This window comes from Micrasema longulum, unplaced genomic scaffold (assembly GCF_059751315.1).
Source record: "Micrasema longulum isolate JH-2025_06_02 unplaced genomic scaffold, ASM5975131v1 h1tg000604l, whole genome shotgun sequence".
Lineage (NCBI taxonomy): Eukaryota > Metazoa > Arthropoda > Insecta > Trichoptera > Brachycentridae > Micrasema > Micrasema longulum.
The window spans coordinates 52,405-69,868 of record NW_028277800.1 but is presented as its reverse complement, the minus strand read 5'-3'; the positions used below and the strand labels follow the sequence as shown (position 1 = coordinate 69,868).

The following is a 17,464-nucleotide window of genomic DNA, read 5'->3' as shown; positions in this document are numbered from 1 at the left end:
ACTTGTTTTATTTTATTAAGTAGACTTTAATGATTCATAAATTAAGGAATTTATATAATGTAAAGGAACAAGAAGTGAAACAAGGAATTTCTCCATCATAGGTTTATTTGAAACGCACAGTTATAATGTTTCATATAAATATATAGAACACAAGAGTAGTCTAACAAGTTGTAGGTACTTTTATTATTAGATCCCAAAATACGGAGATAATTTCTTTTCATAAAGTATCTATACAATTTGGTTCCAATATGTTTCGATCCCTGTAAAGTTGCACATTACATTTCTGATAATACAATAGACAAATTCCCTCAAATTCCAAAAAGTGTTACATTAGTAAAAACACTATTGTGTTCTGATGAATAAGTAAAAGTTTCAGAAATATTCTCCATACTAAAGTGAACATCCTCTATCAAAAATATCTTAAAATAATATTTTATATACATATTCTAGCACACATTTCCATTCGTAAGCGTAATTCGTCTTTGCGACCGTAACCGCTGCAACCTTCTCCGGATGTGACCAGTCTCTTCTCTCTTGTACCGTCTCTTCTATAGTCATTTGTTCTTCCCAAAACAAATATGGGATGTAAAAAAATTCAGTAATCCAAATTACTTTAACTAGTCTATGTTTCAGACTTCCGGAGCCTATCTTTGTATAATATACTTTAATAAATATTCATATGTTACCACTTTATCACCGAAGCCAGCCGCAACTTAATAAACAAACTGCAGAATGTCAATGCGGTCAACTTAAGTTGGAAGTAATAAATATTAACCTAAAATACATACAGTGCTGCAAAATCGGTCAACGCTTCGCAAAGTTCTACGACTACAAAGCCAAACCAAAACTAGGCACTATTATACTCGTAAAAATATACTTTATGTCAGACACTGATATGCATTCGTTCGGCAAAAATGGAAGATACCGAGAAAATAGATTAATTGTAAAGTCACTTAATCAAAACAAAATTCCGACACAGCCGACGCGAATATCTCCTTCACTTCGCAATACTGAGGACGCCTCAGGAGGTAGATTAGCGGAATCTATTCTGCCTTCTTGTGGATGATGGTAGCGCCCTCCACTTCTTCAGTAGGCTGGTCTTCGTCTCCCCAACCCCAGAGCTGATGGCTGCCGTCTCCCGTCCTCTTGACGCGCTTCTCGATGATCTGCGAAGACACGGTTTTGAGGTCGTACGCCCAGCCGATGCGAGCGAAGAAGTTGATGAAGAGCGTGGTGAAGTTCAATCTGCTGTTTCCGAGTTCCGCGGTCTTGTAGTCCCAGGGGAAGGTGTGGTGGTAGTTGTGGTAGCCCTCTCCCAGAGCGAACAGGGCGACCGACATGTTCTGCGTGGGGTTGATGTTCTTGTCGTAGGGCTTGTTGCCCCACTTGTGCGCCGCGCTGTTCACTAGCCACGTGACATTGAGGATGAAGGTGTAACGGAACAGAGTGGCCACGAAGAAGGAGTTGCTCCAAGTCTCTCCCCAGAAGTACACGGGGGTGAAGGTGGGTACGATGAAGCATACTATCGGCATGAGGAGCATGTAGTATCTGCAACATAAAATGCGCGCATTTAGAGCCCCCTGTTTATAAATAACTTACATTTTTAAAGTAAAACATATTTTATCGTGTGTTTATTATTTGGTCGATGAAGTTTATATTTTAATATGAAGCTGTTAGTTTTATAAATGTTTTTTAATAAAAAAACATTTAAAGTAGGTAGTCTTATTAAAAGTATATAAATAATATATATGTACATATACATATTTATTTATAAATTTATTGCAAATACATGCATACTTATTAAGAGGGAAGGGAATCTATTTATCACTAGAACATTTGAACATGAATAAGGGGTTAGGTTAGTCTCCATCTAACATGGCTCAGCTTGTTCTAAGATAGGGAGTTTTTTGTTTGAAATTATTTACATGCATTAATGTTTTTTTTTTAAATAGCTCGGCAAGCATTTTACATTAGTTATTTAAAAACAATAGCATTAACTTTTTGCTGGGGTTTAGCCGGCTTCATTTTTTCTGACAAAAATAGATTTTACTTTTATTTTTTGGGTTTTATATATTATGTTTTAATATAACATATTTATTTATAATAGATATTTTACAAAGAGCAACTCACTTCTTCTGGAACCGTAGGAGAGGATCAGCGTAGAGGTCGCTCATGTCCAGGCCTTTCCCCTTCTCCTTAATTTGCGGATGTTTCCTGCACAGGAGCCAGCCGATGTGGGAGAAGAAGAACCCTCGGGTAGCATTATGAGGATCAGCATCTGTCTCGCTGTACTTGTGGTGCATGCGGTGATCTCTGGCCCAGTCTATGACCGAATCCTACAAAACAATTATTTCAATTATTGTTTAGTAATGATTTAGCTTTATTTGAAAAAAAACAAGGATGAAAGTGGGCTGAATGCTGACGAAATGCAATCTCTCAAGCGAATGCGTATTAAAACTGTGCGTGAAGGTGCACAAATGTCGAGATCCGTGCATTATCGACAAAATCATTCACAAAACGTTGATTTGGGCATGTAGAGCGAATGGACAGCGAAAGGATGGCTAAAAATATTTACAACGCAAATGTTGATGGATGTAGGAAACGAGGAAGACCAAGAAATACATGGCATGAGCAAATCCAACATATACTTGAAGATGGACACGTCAAAATTAGAGTAGAGAAAAAACATTAAAATAAGCATTTATGAAGAATTAGTAGTAAGTTTACTATATATGGTTTTAATAGACTAAACAAAAATAATAATTCAAGATTGGTTTTTTTTCTAATTCTGCATATAATATTTGAATCGAAATTAAAAATATATTTTGGTAAGTGTTTTCTGTAATAGCAAAAAATTTATTCCAATTATTTTTTGTTAGGTAATACTGGAAATTAATGTCAAGCTAAATGATGATTTTTGTCAGTTTCCTTCGGTTCTTTCATCACAAACATATTTTAATTACAAATGCATCCGAAACAAAAAAAGTTACTGCTGGCTGTAGTGAAATTCATTAGTGCCGTTGAAAGCACCAGTCACACTTGTTGAACTCAATGTTACGATCCACGGATCAATAAGCTGCCAATCGAACCAACACTGAGACAACACATTCAGGTTTCTTTAAAAAAACGTACTTTTATTTAGATACTACATCTATATATTTTGGGTAGGTAGGAAGAAATGTATATGTCTGTCGTATATATAAAGTGTGAAATAAATAAATAACTATCGTCTATACACATATATAAAAGGCAATGTTCGTATGTGTGTCCTCGATAGACTGAATAACTACTGGACTGATTTATGTGCGGTTTTCAGCGAAATTTAGATCTTTGCCATGAGCATACAAAGAACTGTTGATGTTTATTGAGTTTTCCGCAGTTTCCAACACTAATTTAATACATAGATTGTTAGAAAAATATAAAGGAAGATATTTGGTGCTGTCAACCAAAACAGAGTGTGGAGGAGACGGTTTAATCATGAATTAGAGGCACTGTATGGCGAACCCAACATTGCACAATTCATTAAAATAAGAAGATTACAATGGTTGGGCCATGTGCACAGAATGAATGATAACCGTACAGTAAAAAAGATTCTTTATACCATCTAAAAGGCAGACAAAGCAGAGGATGACCAAAATTAAGATGGCTGGATTATGTGGAAAGTGACATTAGAGCAGACAGAGAAGGAATGGAGAGATTCTGGAGAAGGCCAGGGCCCACAACGGGCTGAAGCGCCACTGATGATGATGAGATTGTTAGAAATTAAAGTCCGAGATAAAAATCTAGTAAGCGTTTTAAAGAAAAATATTCAGGAAGGAAAAAAACCATTTTCAAGTGCGGCCTACATCTATCCAAAAACAATTTTTATATTTGAAACGTTGCAAATCTTGTATATATCTGGATGTACAGGCTAGACAATTTAAATTCATTTAACATGTTTTAAGGCACTTACTAATTTATGTCTTGTTTTAATTCTCATTATTTTTTTTAAAACATAGCATGTGTTCATACATGCCTACAAACAGGTTCATTTCAGTGGTTCCCAGTGGTGTATAGGGCTCTCCATTGATAACTTGATTGCAACATACCTAGATCATTTTTGTTACATAGAAAGTACGACGATCAATCATACGCTTAAGATGCCGCCATTCAAGTAATAATGAAATATTGCTGTCTAAAAACATGAGTAAAATCAATATTAGTCATGTTTATGATTTGATAGGTGGATAACACAGGAATTATCAAAACATAACATCTGCCTATCAGTGGCGAGCGGTGACTTTTTTTATAGGTAAGCTTTAATATTTTTCATAATTTGTACCTGCATGTACATACATACTACATACATATAAGTAATCTCGCAAATGAGTGGAGGCGTATAAAAAAAAGTATATCCAGGTACACGGATTTTTTTTATGGTTTTGTGTAAAAACAACTTCATCTCTCCAGCTCCAGTTTCACCTGCTGGCAACAGAAGACGCAATACCTACTTATTTTTAATCAAAATAATTTTAACCAACAACCCAACAAACAAACAACAATTAATAACTTTGCGTAATATGTAGGTATATTCTCCATTATTTTAAGACAGTACATGTATGCAAAAGTTTAAAAAAAAAATGTTAAAAAATAAGGATAATAAAATAAGTATATTCATAATTCCTTTTTGTTTAGCACTGATTAAAAACACTGTATATTTGTTTGTAATTTACATTTTATACTGCAATTATTTAGGTACTAATATAAAAGAAAGTAAACATTCTATTGTAAGACGTCACTCCCATTACGTACACAAAAAAATATTTTTTCTTTTACTATTTATTTTATTTTTCTGAAAAATTAAAAAAAACCAAAAAGATTAGATTTAAATTAATTAATTTATGCCAAAATACATAATTTTAACTTTACATATTACATTACATAACATAACAATAACATTCATTAGAAATATTCGCAATAATATTGCAACAAAAATGTCACGTGACCGCCGCGCTGCGCCGCGCCGACCGTCAGCTTTGTTTCCTTCTAAACTGAGAATGAATAATGCAAGAAATTGACGACACCGAGCGAGGCGCCACTAGCTAAAACGCGCGGACTAAAAAACTGGCGTCATATGTCAACAGAATACTATCAAACGAAAATGGTCTTTAAAAAATAACGCTCGAAATGCTACTCTCCAAATAGAGAAGCTTGAAATAATATCTGTAATCTGCAAGTGAACTTAGCAAGGAAAACATACGCACTGGGTTTTTGAATGTTAAAATACAGTATACATTTTGTATTGAAAAATAAGCTGCAATAATCGAAACCGGGCAATGCGCTGGATGCGCATTTAGCAGTTTATATTTATTTTTTGAGGAAGATATAAACAGTGACGTTAATTTATAATAAATATAGATTATTTTATTTATTCTCCTATAATTAAAACTACTATAAAACATTATTATTGGTAGTGAAATATAATGGTAAGCTGCGAATAATCGATTATATGGACGGTTCGCCCCTGCTGCCTATAGCGATTTCCTAACCCAGTTGGTGAATGTTAGTTATAAGGTTTTAATTTTTTTGTTGTGACATAATAGCTTATTGATTTTTATTGTGTTGTTGATTTGAATTTATTCATTTGTTGAGTTTAATTTACTAATTGTTGAATTGTATTACATGGTTGTAATTTATTGACGTTTATAAGTGATTCAATGAATCCTATGTAACGAATATACTGAACTAGCTTTTACCGATTACAATAGGAAGTTAACTGAGTTATTCGTTATTCCAACTAACAACTACAGAATAGCAAATCATGGATTTTCTAAAATCTGTTCCTTGATTTTTAATTTGATAGCTGAAAAGTGTGACCCTCATATTCATAAAAATGAAGACATAAGCTTTGTGAAACAGTTTTTAAATTCTTTCATGAAATGTCTCCGAGATACCCATCACACCTCTGTATTAGGGAAAGAACATGTCAGAAAATCTACTCTTAGGTCAGCATTTGGTTCAGACAGAGGAACACTTGTCGAACTCCGGCGCTGCCCAAACATTAGATTTGGAGATCGTGCTTTAGCCGTAGCACGACCCCTCTGGCTGAAACTAATTGCCTTCATACTTGAAAATCAACGAAAATCCCAGTCAGTTCAGATCTCAGCAAAATTCCCATTTCTTTAGTTCATAATAGCCTCAATTTTCAAATCAGAAAGTTTAATATGCTTAGTTAGAATGTAAGTTTAATAAGTATAGAATTGTAAAGCACCCTTGAGGTAATTTTTCACAAAAATGGACCAATATAAATCAGCCAAATATTATTATCATAATACTATGTTGATTTCAATTGTTTACCGTTTATTGACTTATATCTGTATTCTAAATTAGTATTTTTCTAACTTCTTCTAATTTTAAGATTATTTTAATATAACCTATACGAAAAAATGTACTCCTGTTCGCCACTGCAATATATGTATGTATTATTATGTATCCCCATGTATTTTCTACTAATATGTAATGATGATTTAAAAATATAAAAAAATATTTTTTTCTTACTCTTCTTAATTCATTTTTATTTTTTGCTCCTTTTTTGTGTAAGATTCATTTCTGTCTTCATATTTAAAAATGCACTTCTGTTCTTTCCAATTTTATACCAATATGTAAAGATGATAATTTTCAATATTTTTCTTTTTCTTCTAAAATCATTTATATTTTTTGCTACTTCTGTGTGCAATACATGTCTGTCTTCATTTGTATATATATATGTAAAACATGTAAAAGCCTAAAAGGCGTTTAAATAAATGAATAAATACCTGAAACGCCAGTGTGTTGAACAGAACCAATATAAGACGCAGAGGCCACTTGGCGCTGTAGGATTTGTGTGCCCATTGTCTGTGTGCTCCGGCTGTGATACCCAGACCAGACGCTACGTACAGCACGAAAGCTATAAGAAATAATATATATTAAAGACAACGTTCTTCCAAATCGTTTGTTGTGGGAAACAGAAAATAAATAAAAAAAACATTAGGTAAGTTCAACCATTAAGAGGATATGTGGCAGAGAGCGGTTTGATAAATAGGTATTTGAATATCGTTTTTCTGTCACTCTTTCGAAGATGCCTCCCCGAATACTGTACGAAAATGACAATCGGACATCTGACTGATCGTGCCTAGCTGAAATCGAGCATTCCTGTTTTCTGCACTCTGAAGCTGAACTGATTTAGATTTTTTTTATCAAGAATGAGTATGAAAAAAAAAATTCTGTGTCGGTACATTTTGCTTTTTCCAAAAATAGTTTCACATTTCACATATTCAATCAGATTTGTATACCGTACGTCCAAAGACGGTAGATTATACTGAATGCTTTTATGGGTTTTTGGATGGTTTAAGCTCCGATAAAAAACCACTTATTTTTGAAAAAGCAAACGATAGGGACATGCCAATAATGGATATATTGGATCCATTACTCTCATTTATTAAATCGTATCTAACTGGTAGGAAACAAAATGTTCAGATAAATAACTATTTATCAACCAGTGTTGATGTTACATCGGGTGTACCTCAGGGCACCCTTGCTTTTTCATTTTTGCATTTGGCACCCCTGCTTTTCAATTTGTTTATTAATGATGTTGCTAAATCATTCTCTTACTCTCGTTTTTGGCTCTTCGCGGACGACAACAAAATTCTCAAAATAATTAAAACTTTACAAGACTGTTTTCTTCTTCTATCAGACATTAACTCTTTTAACCGATGGTGTAAAGTCAATAAATTAGAACTAAATATTAAAAAATGCAAAATAATGTCATTTCATAGAACGAAACAACCAATTTCCTTCAAGTACCTATTAGAAAACTCCAAAATTGATGTAGTTAAGTCCATCAGAGATTTAGGAGTTGTTTTGGACTATAAACTGACATACAACGAGCATATAGATAATACAGTAAATAAATCACTGAAATTACTTGGCTTCATTAACAGAATATCCTCTGATTTTTCTAATGTCCGTACAATCAAAACTCTTTATTGCTCAACTGTTCGCCCTCTTCTAGAATATGCCTCCGTGGTCTGGTCTCCATTCTATGTCAATCGCATAAATCACATTGAATCAGTTCAACATCACTTGCTTCGAAAAATAGCGCGGATGCGCGGACTAGAGAGAGATAATCATTCTTATGCTGAAATAGAGTCAATGTTAAATATTTCTAGTCTACAAAAACATAGAACTAATATTGACTCCATATATATGTTCGGCATACTAAATGGTATAATCGATGTTCCATCATTACTGGGACAAGTAAAATTCAGTATTCCGACTCGTAGATTGAGAAACAATGAAGTACTGTTCATCGATCAGCATAGAACAAACTATGGCCTTAATTCTCCAATGACCCGTCATTGTCGTATTGTTAACTCAAGACAAGATCTGGACTTTTTTGGTTTAGGTTTACAACGATTTAAACGAGCACTAAATAAATAGTCCAGATCTTGTCTCGATGTCCCATATGTTTGTCAATGCTTTTTTTCTTTTTTTAAAATGTTTTAAACTATTCTTTTATTGTAATATTTAAACCCTATAAATTGTATACATGGACAATGCCCGTTAATAAATAAATTAATCTATAATGTGTAAAAAAATCATCGAAATACATTTGTATGAAGAAAAGTCCGACCGCACAACTTACATTGTGATAAATCTTTCACGGTCAGCACTTGTTGCATTAATTCTTACTAAGTGAAGATTTTTTCATGTCAATCATCATCATCATCATCAATCCCTTTCCGTACCTAATGGTGCATAGGACACTGCGATGGTACACCAATCGCAGCGTATCTCGATATTTTTTTTGCTACATGAAGGTAAGATGATCAGTCTTACGCTTCAGCTTCAGACCAGAGACTATGAAATATTTGAGTGTAAAAACACCATTTAAATAGATATTTCGTGTCAATCATGTGGGTATCGAACCCGAGACCTCTGGCATGGTAGGCAAACGCCCTGACCATTAAGAGCAAGATCAAATTTTGGATTTGCATTGGATTTTCTAGTAAATATAGTTAAGGTGGATAATAATTTCTATTTATTTTATAGAGCGGATTTTAAAAGAAATTTAAAACACCTTTACAAATAATAATACTGTACAATTATTTGATTTCTACATGATAATTCAAATAATATCCCAATATTAATTTAGACATTTTTATTTTCAAAAATTAACATAGAAATTATGCCTCTGGCTGCTATATTACACTATGAACGATGACAGTTCCAATTTGCTTTCAGTATGAATCATAAATAAACCCAATTATTAGATATTTATCTTAAAGTATCAATAAACTAGGAGCATAACAAAAATGACCCAAAGAAACCACCAATTAATTTTCTAGCTGTGGTTTTACCAAGCAATGACATTGCTAATTTTAACTAATATATATTTGCACATTATTAAAAATAATGACATGGTGATCACAAACTGGTTGTATAATCACTTCCATTTTTAGAAGGGTTTAGAATAAAAAGAATTATATTGGTAAAAAATTAATATGTTAAAAAATATATATTACCTAACGCGTCAGTTTGCCATTTGGCAGAAGTTAGGAACAGGTAAGCCCCGTAAAGGGCAGCTATGTGGAGGTAGGCGAAGGCTATAATATTCCTCCAAACGAGCTTTATCTCTCGGTTGTCGGCAATGTTGATCTTTTTCTCATCCTCGGAGATGCTGAGATCGCTAGTTTTGGCATCCGACTCGAACAGTACTCCTGTCACTTCACTCTGGTAAGGCGCCATTATAGAATCACTTTTGTCTTTTCTATAAGAAAACAAAAAAAATTATAAATATTTTTTACTGGTACCCAACGTAACTAAAATCAGTTAATTTTTATTCATATTATTAAAAAATAATATTTTCATTCTTGTGATTTACCCTAAGGTTGAAATTTTGCGGGATTTTCAACAAGTCGTAAATAACCGTGCTAAAAAATGAGAATCAAGATGGGGTAGACCGGGATTTGAACTTGGACCTCTCATCCAGAATTTGCAACACTTCCACAAGACCACAATTAGACCTTTAAGGATATACAGTGGGACCTCTATTTTCATTTATCCTCATATTTGTAATATTTAATTAACGTCATCTTTTGCTGACAATTTTTCCTCCCATATTTGTTAGTATTTTCCACGTTCCTCTTCACTCACAACCGAAACATAAATGCATTTAGCGATAATGTGATTGACTACTTCAGGAAGGTTTTACTGAGCAGACAAAAACAGAAAACATTGGTCAAGTTCCTTGTTAAATTGAGCGGTACTGAATCATCAGCAAAACAGACCTCATGATCAGCGCTGGAATGACTATAGACTGTTTCGTTTTAATTGATAGCAACTCTTGTTCTCGACATTAATCTTCTTCCTCTTCTACTCATATATTTATTTAGTACGTTTAAGAAAAAAGTACAATTTTTAGGAGTTGGAAATAGATGAATTGATTTCAGTTATTTTTTATGGGAAAAATAGTTTTTTTATTTGTCATACTCTATATTCGTTAAACCCTCAGGAATGGATGTAATGACAAGTATATAGAAGTTCCACTGTATTCTACAAAGTGGATATTATTTATATTGAATGAACTTTTATTTTTTGAAAGTGAATATTATTTTTTTTTAAAACAGAATATTAAAAGAAAAACGTATGATAAAAATGCTATATTTGATTTTTCTTTTTAGTAAACATTTAAACATTCCAAATTTTAACTGTTTTGAAGTATCTAAATTTGTTGCAACAGAGAGGGAAAATATTTTTGAGAAGGGATATGGAGTCTAGGCATTTACAGGGCTTACGGCCTGCATTGGCTGGTTTAAATGGCCAATTTACACACTGTGTAACATTCACCATTCTGCCTATGTTTAACCTAGCTGGACCGGAGGGAGGGATTCGAATCCCCCATAGACCAATTCGGTTCATTTCACTTTATGTACAAAAGCATTATTCTCCTGATGCCATATACAAGTAAGCGCTGGGGTCGTTTGGTCCCCCCGTTCGGATCATGTGTAATTTTTGGATACTTAGTGAGGGAAAGGTTTAACATCCACATTTCTTCAAATCTTCAAGTGTTGCCTTTTGTAAAGTAAAATAGCTGAATCCTTTATCCTGAGGCGGCCTCCGTGGTGTAGTGGTTAAGACACTTGACTCACACAGTAAAGTTTCTGGGTTCGATTCCCGGTGAGGATACAAAAATTAAATGTTATTTTTCTCAAGCCTGGGTGTACTGTGCAGTAATTTACCATTGTAATTGGGCCTCAGGGCCTGTTGCGGTGCAAAAAAATAGATTAAAAAAATGTGGGTGGGATTCATCCAGCTAAACCAATTCACCACACCTACTAGGCAACGCCTGAAAACAATTTTTCATTTTTTATACTTCTTTTAATAGTTATATTGATCAACACATAAATTTCTCAAATACTGCAGTATCATATTTTGAAAGAAAGATAAAAAATTAGTAACAAAGTAAAGGTATTATGCATAAATAATAAAACAAATAGGAAACATATTGGGTATATATAAATAGCTTTACAGAAAATTATAAGCTATAAAAATATTAATTATGATAGTGAATTAATTTTCCAGTAAAGAAATAAAATAATACAATAAAAAATATCTTGAAAAGCATTATTTTAATGAATGTAATATATCTTCACATATCACACATGAATAAATTAGTACATCACTGTGGCACTGTATTTAAAAAAATACTAAATAGGTTTGACTGACATATTTTTTATTAGGGCGTTTTTTTATTAAGAGACCATAAAAAAAAACTGTGATAACACGATACTGACTTAGATTTTTTTGTAGAAATATCTAGCTTATGTTATTAACATTAACATGAGAAGAAAGACTAAAAGAGCATTTTATTTTACCTTTTTGATAGCATATTATAAGGCATAAAATTATAAACGGGTTAAAATGCTAAATATTTTATGTTAAATTTTTTTTTATTTGTAATTTGCATTAGCGTTATATATTTTATTAATAATAAAACTATCCAATAAATTACAGAAATTCATTTTATTTAAAAAGCATTAATACAATATAATATAATAAATAATTAATATGGAAGTATACGAATATAAATATATGTATTTATGTGTGTAATTAAATGTGCCCCAGCTCGACACGGATTTTCTAGTGAGTCGGGATAAGTTCACAAGCATGAGTCGTTTCTGGTTGAGTCACTATACGCTGTCTCTGTACTTAATAAATGTAAATAATATTTTCATTGTGAGATTTTTTCGTATACTTAAAACTTTATGCAAACATAACATTAAAAAAAAAACATTAAAAATACATTAAAATAACATATTTAAGATATTTTGAAGAAAGAAAAACATTCGTGATCCGAAACTACTGTGAAAAAAAAATTCGCACGAATCTCGTGTTAATTGTGGTTACTAAAATTAACCACCGAATTGCTTCAATAAATTTAATGTATTCTTTATTACGGGTTTAACCTAGAATTCGAAGGATTCCGTGACTCAACATTCTAAGAAAGTTTTACCCAAATAATCACACCCTTTTTATCACGCATCCTAGCAAAACATCGCAGTAAATGAACATAAAATTCGCATAAACTATCAAAAGTTTTATACCGCGTAAATACAATTTTATTCGCAGTAAACTGACGGATTCTAGGTCGGTACGGATTTTGCGAATCTAACATAGGTCGGGAAAACGTTTAAAACGCCGGTTGTAAACAATGAAATTTTCCGAAAGGTCAAATGAAAACACACCTGATGCCATCGTCGGGATCGCTCATACCTCGCTCCAGTAAGATGTCACAATGCACCTGCACGTCGCACGACGGCACGGGGGCCGAGAAATAGGGCTCCCTGGGGCCACTCTGCGCGAACAGACTTGGCCTACACGAGAGGAAGGCTACAGTGACGCCGGGAGATGCCTCGCTCTAGAACATTCTGTCAGGGAGGGCGCGAATCATCGAACGGGCGCCGGGCGGCGGAAAACTCCGTGAACGCAGACAAGTGTCAATACACATGTACCAATTATTAACCTCCCGAATGCGAAATATATTCAAAGCCTGATTATTTGTTCCACGCGACGCGAGAGAAATGTATTATACAACGCATTCATTTATGAACGAAACGAATTCCATAAGCGATATGAAATATTGCGAAATATAAAATGGACGTACGCCTTAAACAATACTCCGGGCGGTACTGGAAAGAAAATTCATTTATGTACGTAAGTAGTCCTATGGACGCATACTTTGCTACCGCGTGAATACACGACTATAGCCACACTATATAGCCTACAGCCCACGTCAGTACCACGAGAAGTTTCACGACCATAATGAACACCACAGAAGCTTTGTAATACGGATTAAAATCGATCACCAAAAAAGAATTCGTAACCGGTAACGCTTTATCGATAATGAAATAAAACGTTTAATTAGTCAGTACCAACGTAACTAGTTAATTTAATCGCTTCAATTTTGGAAAGAATTACAATTTTGGGAAGAATTAACTATATTGCCAAACAAAGCTTTAAGAATTATTCTGAAAAACCGATACGCAATTGTAAATTTGACGTTAAATGAATTAAAAATAATACTAACATATAAGCAAACAATATTTTACAATACGATGATATTTGCGTAAAATATTATTTATTTTATTTACATCATTTTGCTTTTAATTTTATCAGTTGCTATCATATACAGTTTTTCGATTTTGTTTTTTTTTTTTCAATAAATATTTGCGTTCTTATGATTTACATTTATTAAGATTTTGGGAGCATTTTAAACCCCTTATTAGAAAATGGTAATCAATGGGGTAGAGTGGGGTTTGAACCTCGGACCTCTGATCCCAGGTCCGCAACACTAGCCACGGGACGACAACCCAATATTATATTTTACATATATTTTTTTTTCCGTAATAATAATATTTTTAATTGTTAAATAATAAAGAAATATAAAATCATCATCATCATCATTCTCTTTCCGCACTTAATGGTGCATATGGCATTGCATTGGCACAAAAATCGCAACGCATATTGATCCTTTTTGTTACATGAAGGTAAGATTATCAGTCTTACGTTCAAGTGCCAGTCCAGATACTATGAAATATTTCAGTGTAAAAATACTTTTTAAAATGTCGGGAATCGAACTCCTTGCATGGTAGGCAAACACGCTGACCACTACACCACAACGCCGAGAAATACAAAATGTGTAAAATAATATCTTGGTTATAAGCACCCTCTGACGAATCGCATTAATACAAATTAGTGGGGCTTAATGAATTGTATTTTTTGTAAATGAATTATTGTTGAAAAAAAAATACGAGAAAATAGGTATAGCTAGGTGATGGATTCAGATTTTTTAAAAGATTTTTTTAAGGGAAACTATTACCATCACGCCATTTCCCCGTAGTGATAGGCAGAGAGCATGAACCGTCACACACGTCTACACATTGATACAACTTGTCATACATGCCCTTCGATTGTGTCTACTTTTGACTCGATCATTTTTTAAGTATTTAGATTTGATATCCTGAAAATTCACAAAATAATCGGAATAAACTTCACCTCTAAAGAAACAATGAATGTGAATCTAATTTTGTGACGGTATTTTCTATTTTCAGATTTCAATTTATTATTAATTTTGCAGGTGGGGAAGTGGTAAAGTTAATGGTTGCAAAAGCTTTAATGAAATCACATGTTAGGGGTGAATAACCGAGTAGCAGTGACCTTGGGGAGGTACCTACTATCTACTTGAAGGTTACAGGATTGCGAGGGGGCTAACATGCAATATCACATTTTGATATTTAAAAAAAGATTGCACGCTATTTGTAACATAAAACAATGAAAACATGATTTATTTTCCATTGAGGTAAAGATAAAAATAAATTATATTTGCCATTAATGCGTTTGGAATAAATGAAACAAAAACATAAAGATTTTACGATTGCTGCTACGTTCGTAAGTTTGTTAAACAAATATAACACAAATTATTCCAATTTCACATGTTTTATTAGTGGTAATTATTATTATTTTAGGTCCATTGTTTCTTTGTATTTTTTTTATAGTACCACATTATTATTTTTAGTAGTTTTTATTTAATGTTTATAATTAATGGACTATTTATGATTTATGTGTGAATAATCTGTTAAAATGCAGTTTGATAAAATGTTCTAAACTACCAAATAGTATTTTTAGCATTTAGTATGCACATTATAATAATTGTTGCATTTTCGTAAAATGGTCAAAACGGGTCGTTTCCCACGCATTTTACCCGTTTTTCCATGTGTAAACAGCAATTTGTAGGGCTAAACATCGTTCCGAGACATTGTCACGGAGATAGACGGGCAGGCTATATCCGCGGAACAACGATTACCTCCACCACAGCGCGCGGTCGCATTTGTCGTCGTGTGAATACGTACGGAAAGGACCTCATGACAATAGCGATTTGACAAGACAATATTGTTCTATTTACTGTATTGTTCACGTATAAATGATCCGAAACACCGCTATGAAAAAAATGAATTAATTTGATTGTCACAATATTATTTATTTTATATTATGCGCAGCACTATTTAAATCAGGGTCTCAAAACTACGGCTTGCGAGCACCACCAATCCGGCCCGCCAGTTTATTTTGATAACACTGTAAAATGTACTTAATTAATTATACAAAAAAGCAGTCAGATGTTTTTATTTGACAACCAATTAAGAAACGCAATTACTGAGATAGATAGTAAAATTGACTATATTAACCGTAATTAATGATACGAGATTTATCCTAAAAAATTAGTGAATAATTCAAATAATTTCTTTTTTTGCATCACAACAAGCTAGGAGGCTCAATAACAGTGGTGAATTACAACACAGAACACCCAGGCTCAAGAAAAATCACGTTTTAATTACTGTGTTCTCATCGGGAATCGAACCAGAAACTTTCTGTGTGTGAGTCAAGCGTCTTTGCCAATACACCGCGGAGGCCGCTGATAATGAAATTAAAAATTATAATTATTACGATTAATGAGATGTATGTAGCTGTACCTTTGTGGAGTCAATCCCCGCGCTCTGCGCCATAGATATGTCACTCGTCGGCGAGTCCCGAAACCAAACATTTCACGTAATTCGAAACAACAGTATATCGCACAATAAGTTTTTCTGGGTTATTATGCCGTGTGTCGTTCGTACTCTCTACCGACGTTTCGGATCGCGTTACAGCGTCCATCATCAGGGTTGATGTTATTTGTGTATGAATATGTGTTACGTTAGGTACTTAGAATTTTTACCGTGTCGTAGTCGTTTTTGTGTGATGTTATGTATTTGGGACTTGTACCGTGTCGTAGTCGTTTAGATTAATGTGTACCATTATGTTATGTATTTGGGACTTGTACCGTGTCGTAGTCGTTTAGATTAATGTGTACCATTACATAATGGTACACATTAATCTAAACGACTACGACACGGTACAAGTCCCAAATACATAACATCACACAAAAACGACTACGACACGGTAAAAATTCTAAGTACCTAACGTAACACATATTCATACACAAATAACATCAACCCTGATGATGGACGCTGTAACGCGATCCGAAACGTCGGTAGAGAGTACGAACGACACACGGCATAATAACCCAGAAAAACTTATTGTGCATCTTAACGGCCGTGAAAATCTAAGAAGTTTAACAGTATATCGGTATGATGAGCTAGCTATGTGTTAGGCCTTGGGACTTAGTTGAGGAGTACGTGTGACCCTTAAGCTAAAAAGTTTGGAGACCCCTGATTTTAATGGCAAATCATATAAGCGAAAGGGATGACAGCATAATAGTGGTAGTTTTGCGATGGTACAAGCTTAATGAATTGTTGTGCGATTTTATTTTCAAAGGTGTATGAAAAACCCTTATTGCGGGGGCCGCGCTCGTCTGAAAATGACGTCATTCTGTGTTACCACCCTTCTCCGTCTACATTTCTGCGAAAAAAATATCGTAAGAAAAATTCACTGCATCCCCCAGCTAAATAAACTCTAAATTCTGTACTAATCTTTATTACATTTTTTCTAAAATAAATTAAAAACGATCTATTGTATTTCTAAAGCGTAAGTCTGATTCCCTTACTTTCCATGTAACAAAAACTATCTAGATACACCGCGATTTGAGTGCTAATGCAGTGCCCTATGGACCACTGGTCGCGGATAGGGAAATGACGACTGTATTTCAACACAATTTTATTTTGGTTACATAGCTATTTACTATTCCAATACGTTTATACTTTATAGGAAATACCACATAGTACGAAAGTGACGTCAAGATTCGTGAAAATGTTCTGAAAAAAATTGAATGGGCAGGAACAAATACACGTGAATCGTGACGTATTAGGGGCGTGGCCAATGAAATAACCGTTTTTGCGGGAATTCAAAATTACAAATTTAAAAAAAAAAAATATGATGCTAATAATTAGCAAAA

General features: G+C 33.6%; 1 protein-coding gene across 4 annotated transcripts in view; it reads right to left on the bottom strand.

The window, feature by feature from the left end:
- Positions 1-87: 87 nt before the first annotated feature.
- LOC148280228 (acyl-CoA Delta-9 desaturase-like) overlaps positions 88-17,464 on the bottom strand; it is a 64,292-nt gene continuing 46,915 nt past the window's right edge. For 2 of the 4 annotated variants that reach the window (XM_088228698.1, XM_088228696.1), the window contains exons 2-5: positions 9,543-9,787; positions 6,795-6,925; positions 2,131-2,336; positions 88-1,548 (exon numbers count right to left, since the gene is read on the bottom strand). In XM_088228698.1, the coding sequence (XP_088084824.1) occupies positions 1,044-1,548; positions 2,131-2,336; positions 6,795-6,925; positions 9,543-9,765 (1,065 nt within the window). In that variant the 5' untranslated portion in view covers positions 9,766-9,787 and the 3' untranslated portion in view covers positions 88-1,043. Of the gene's footprint in view, positions 1,549-2,130; positions 2,337-6,794; positions 6,926-9,542; positions 9,788-12,764; positions 13,367-17,464 lie in introns of those variants that run through there. The other 2 variants (XM_088228695.1, XM_088228699.1) reach the window with 2 other exon arrangements.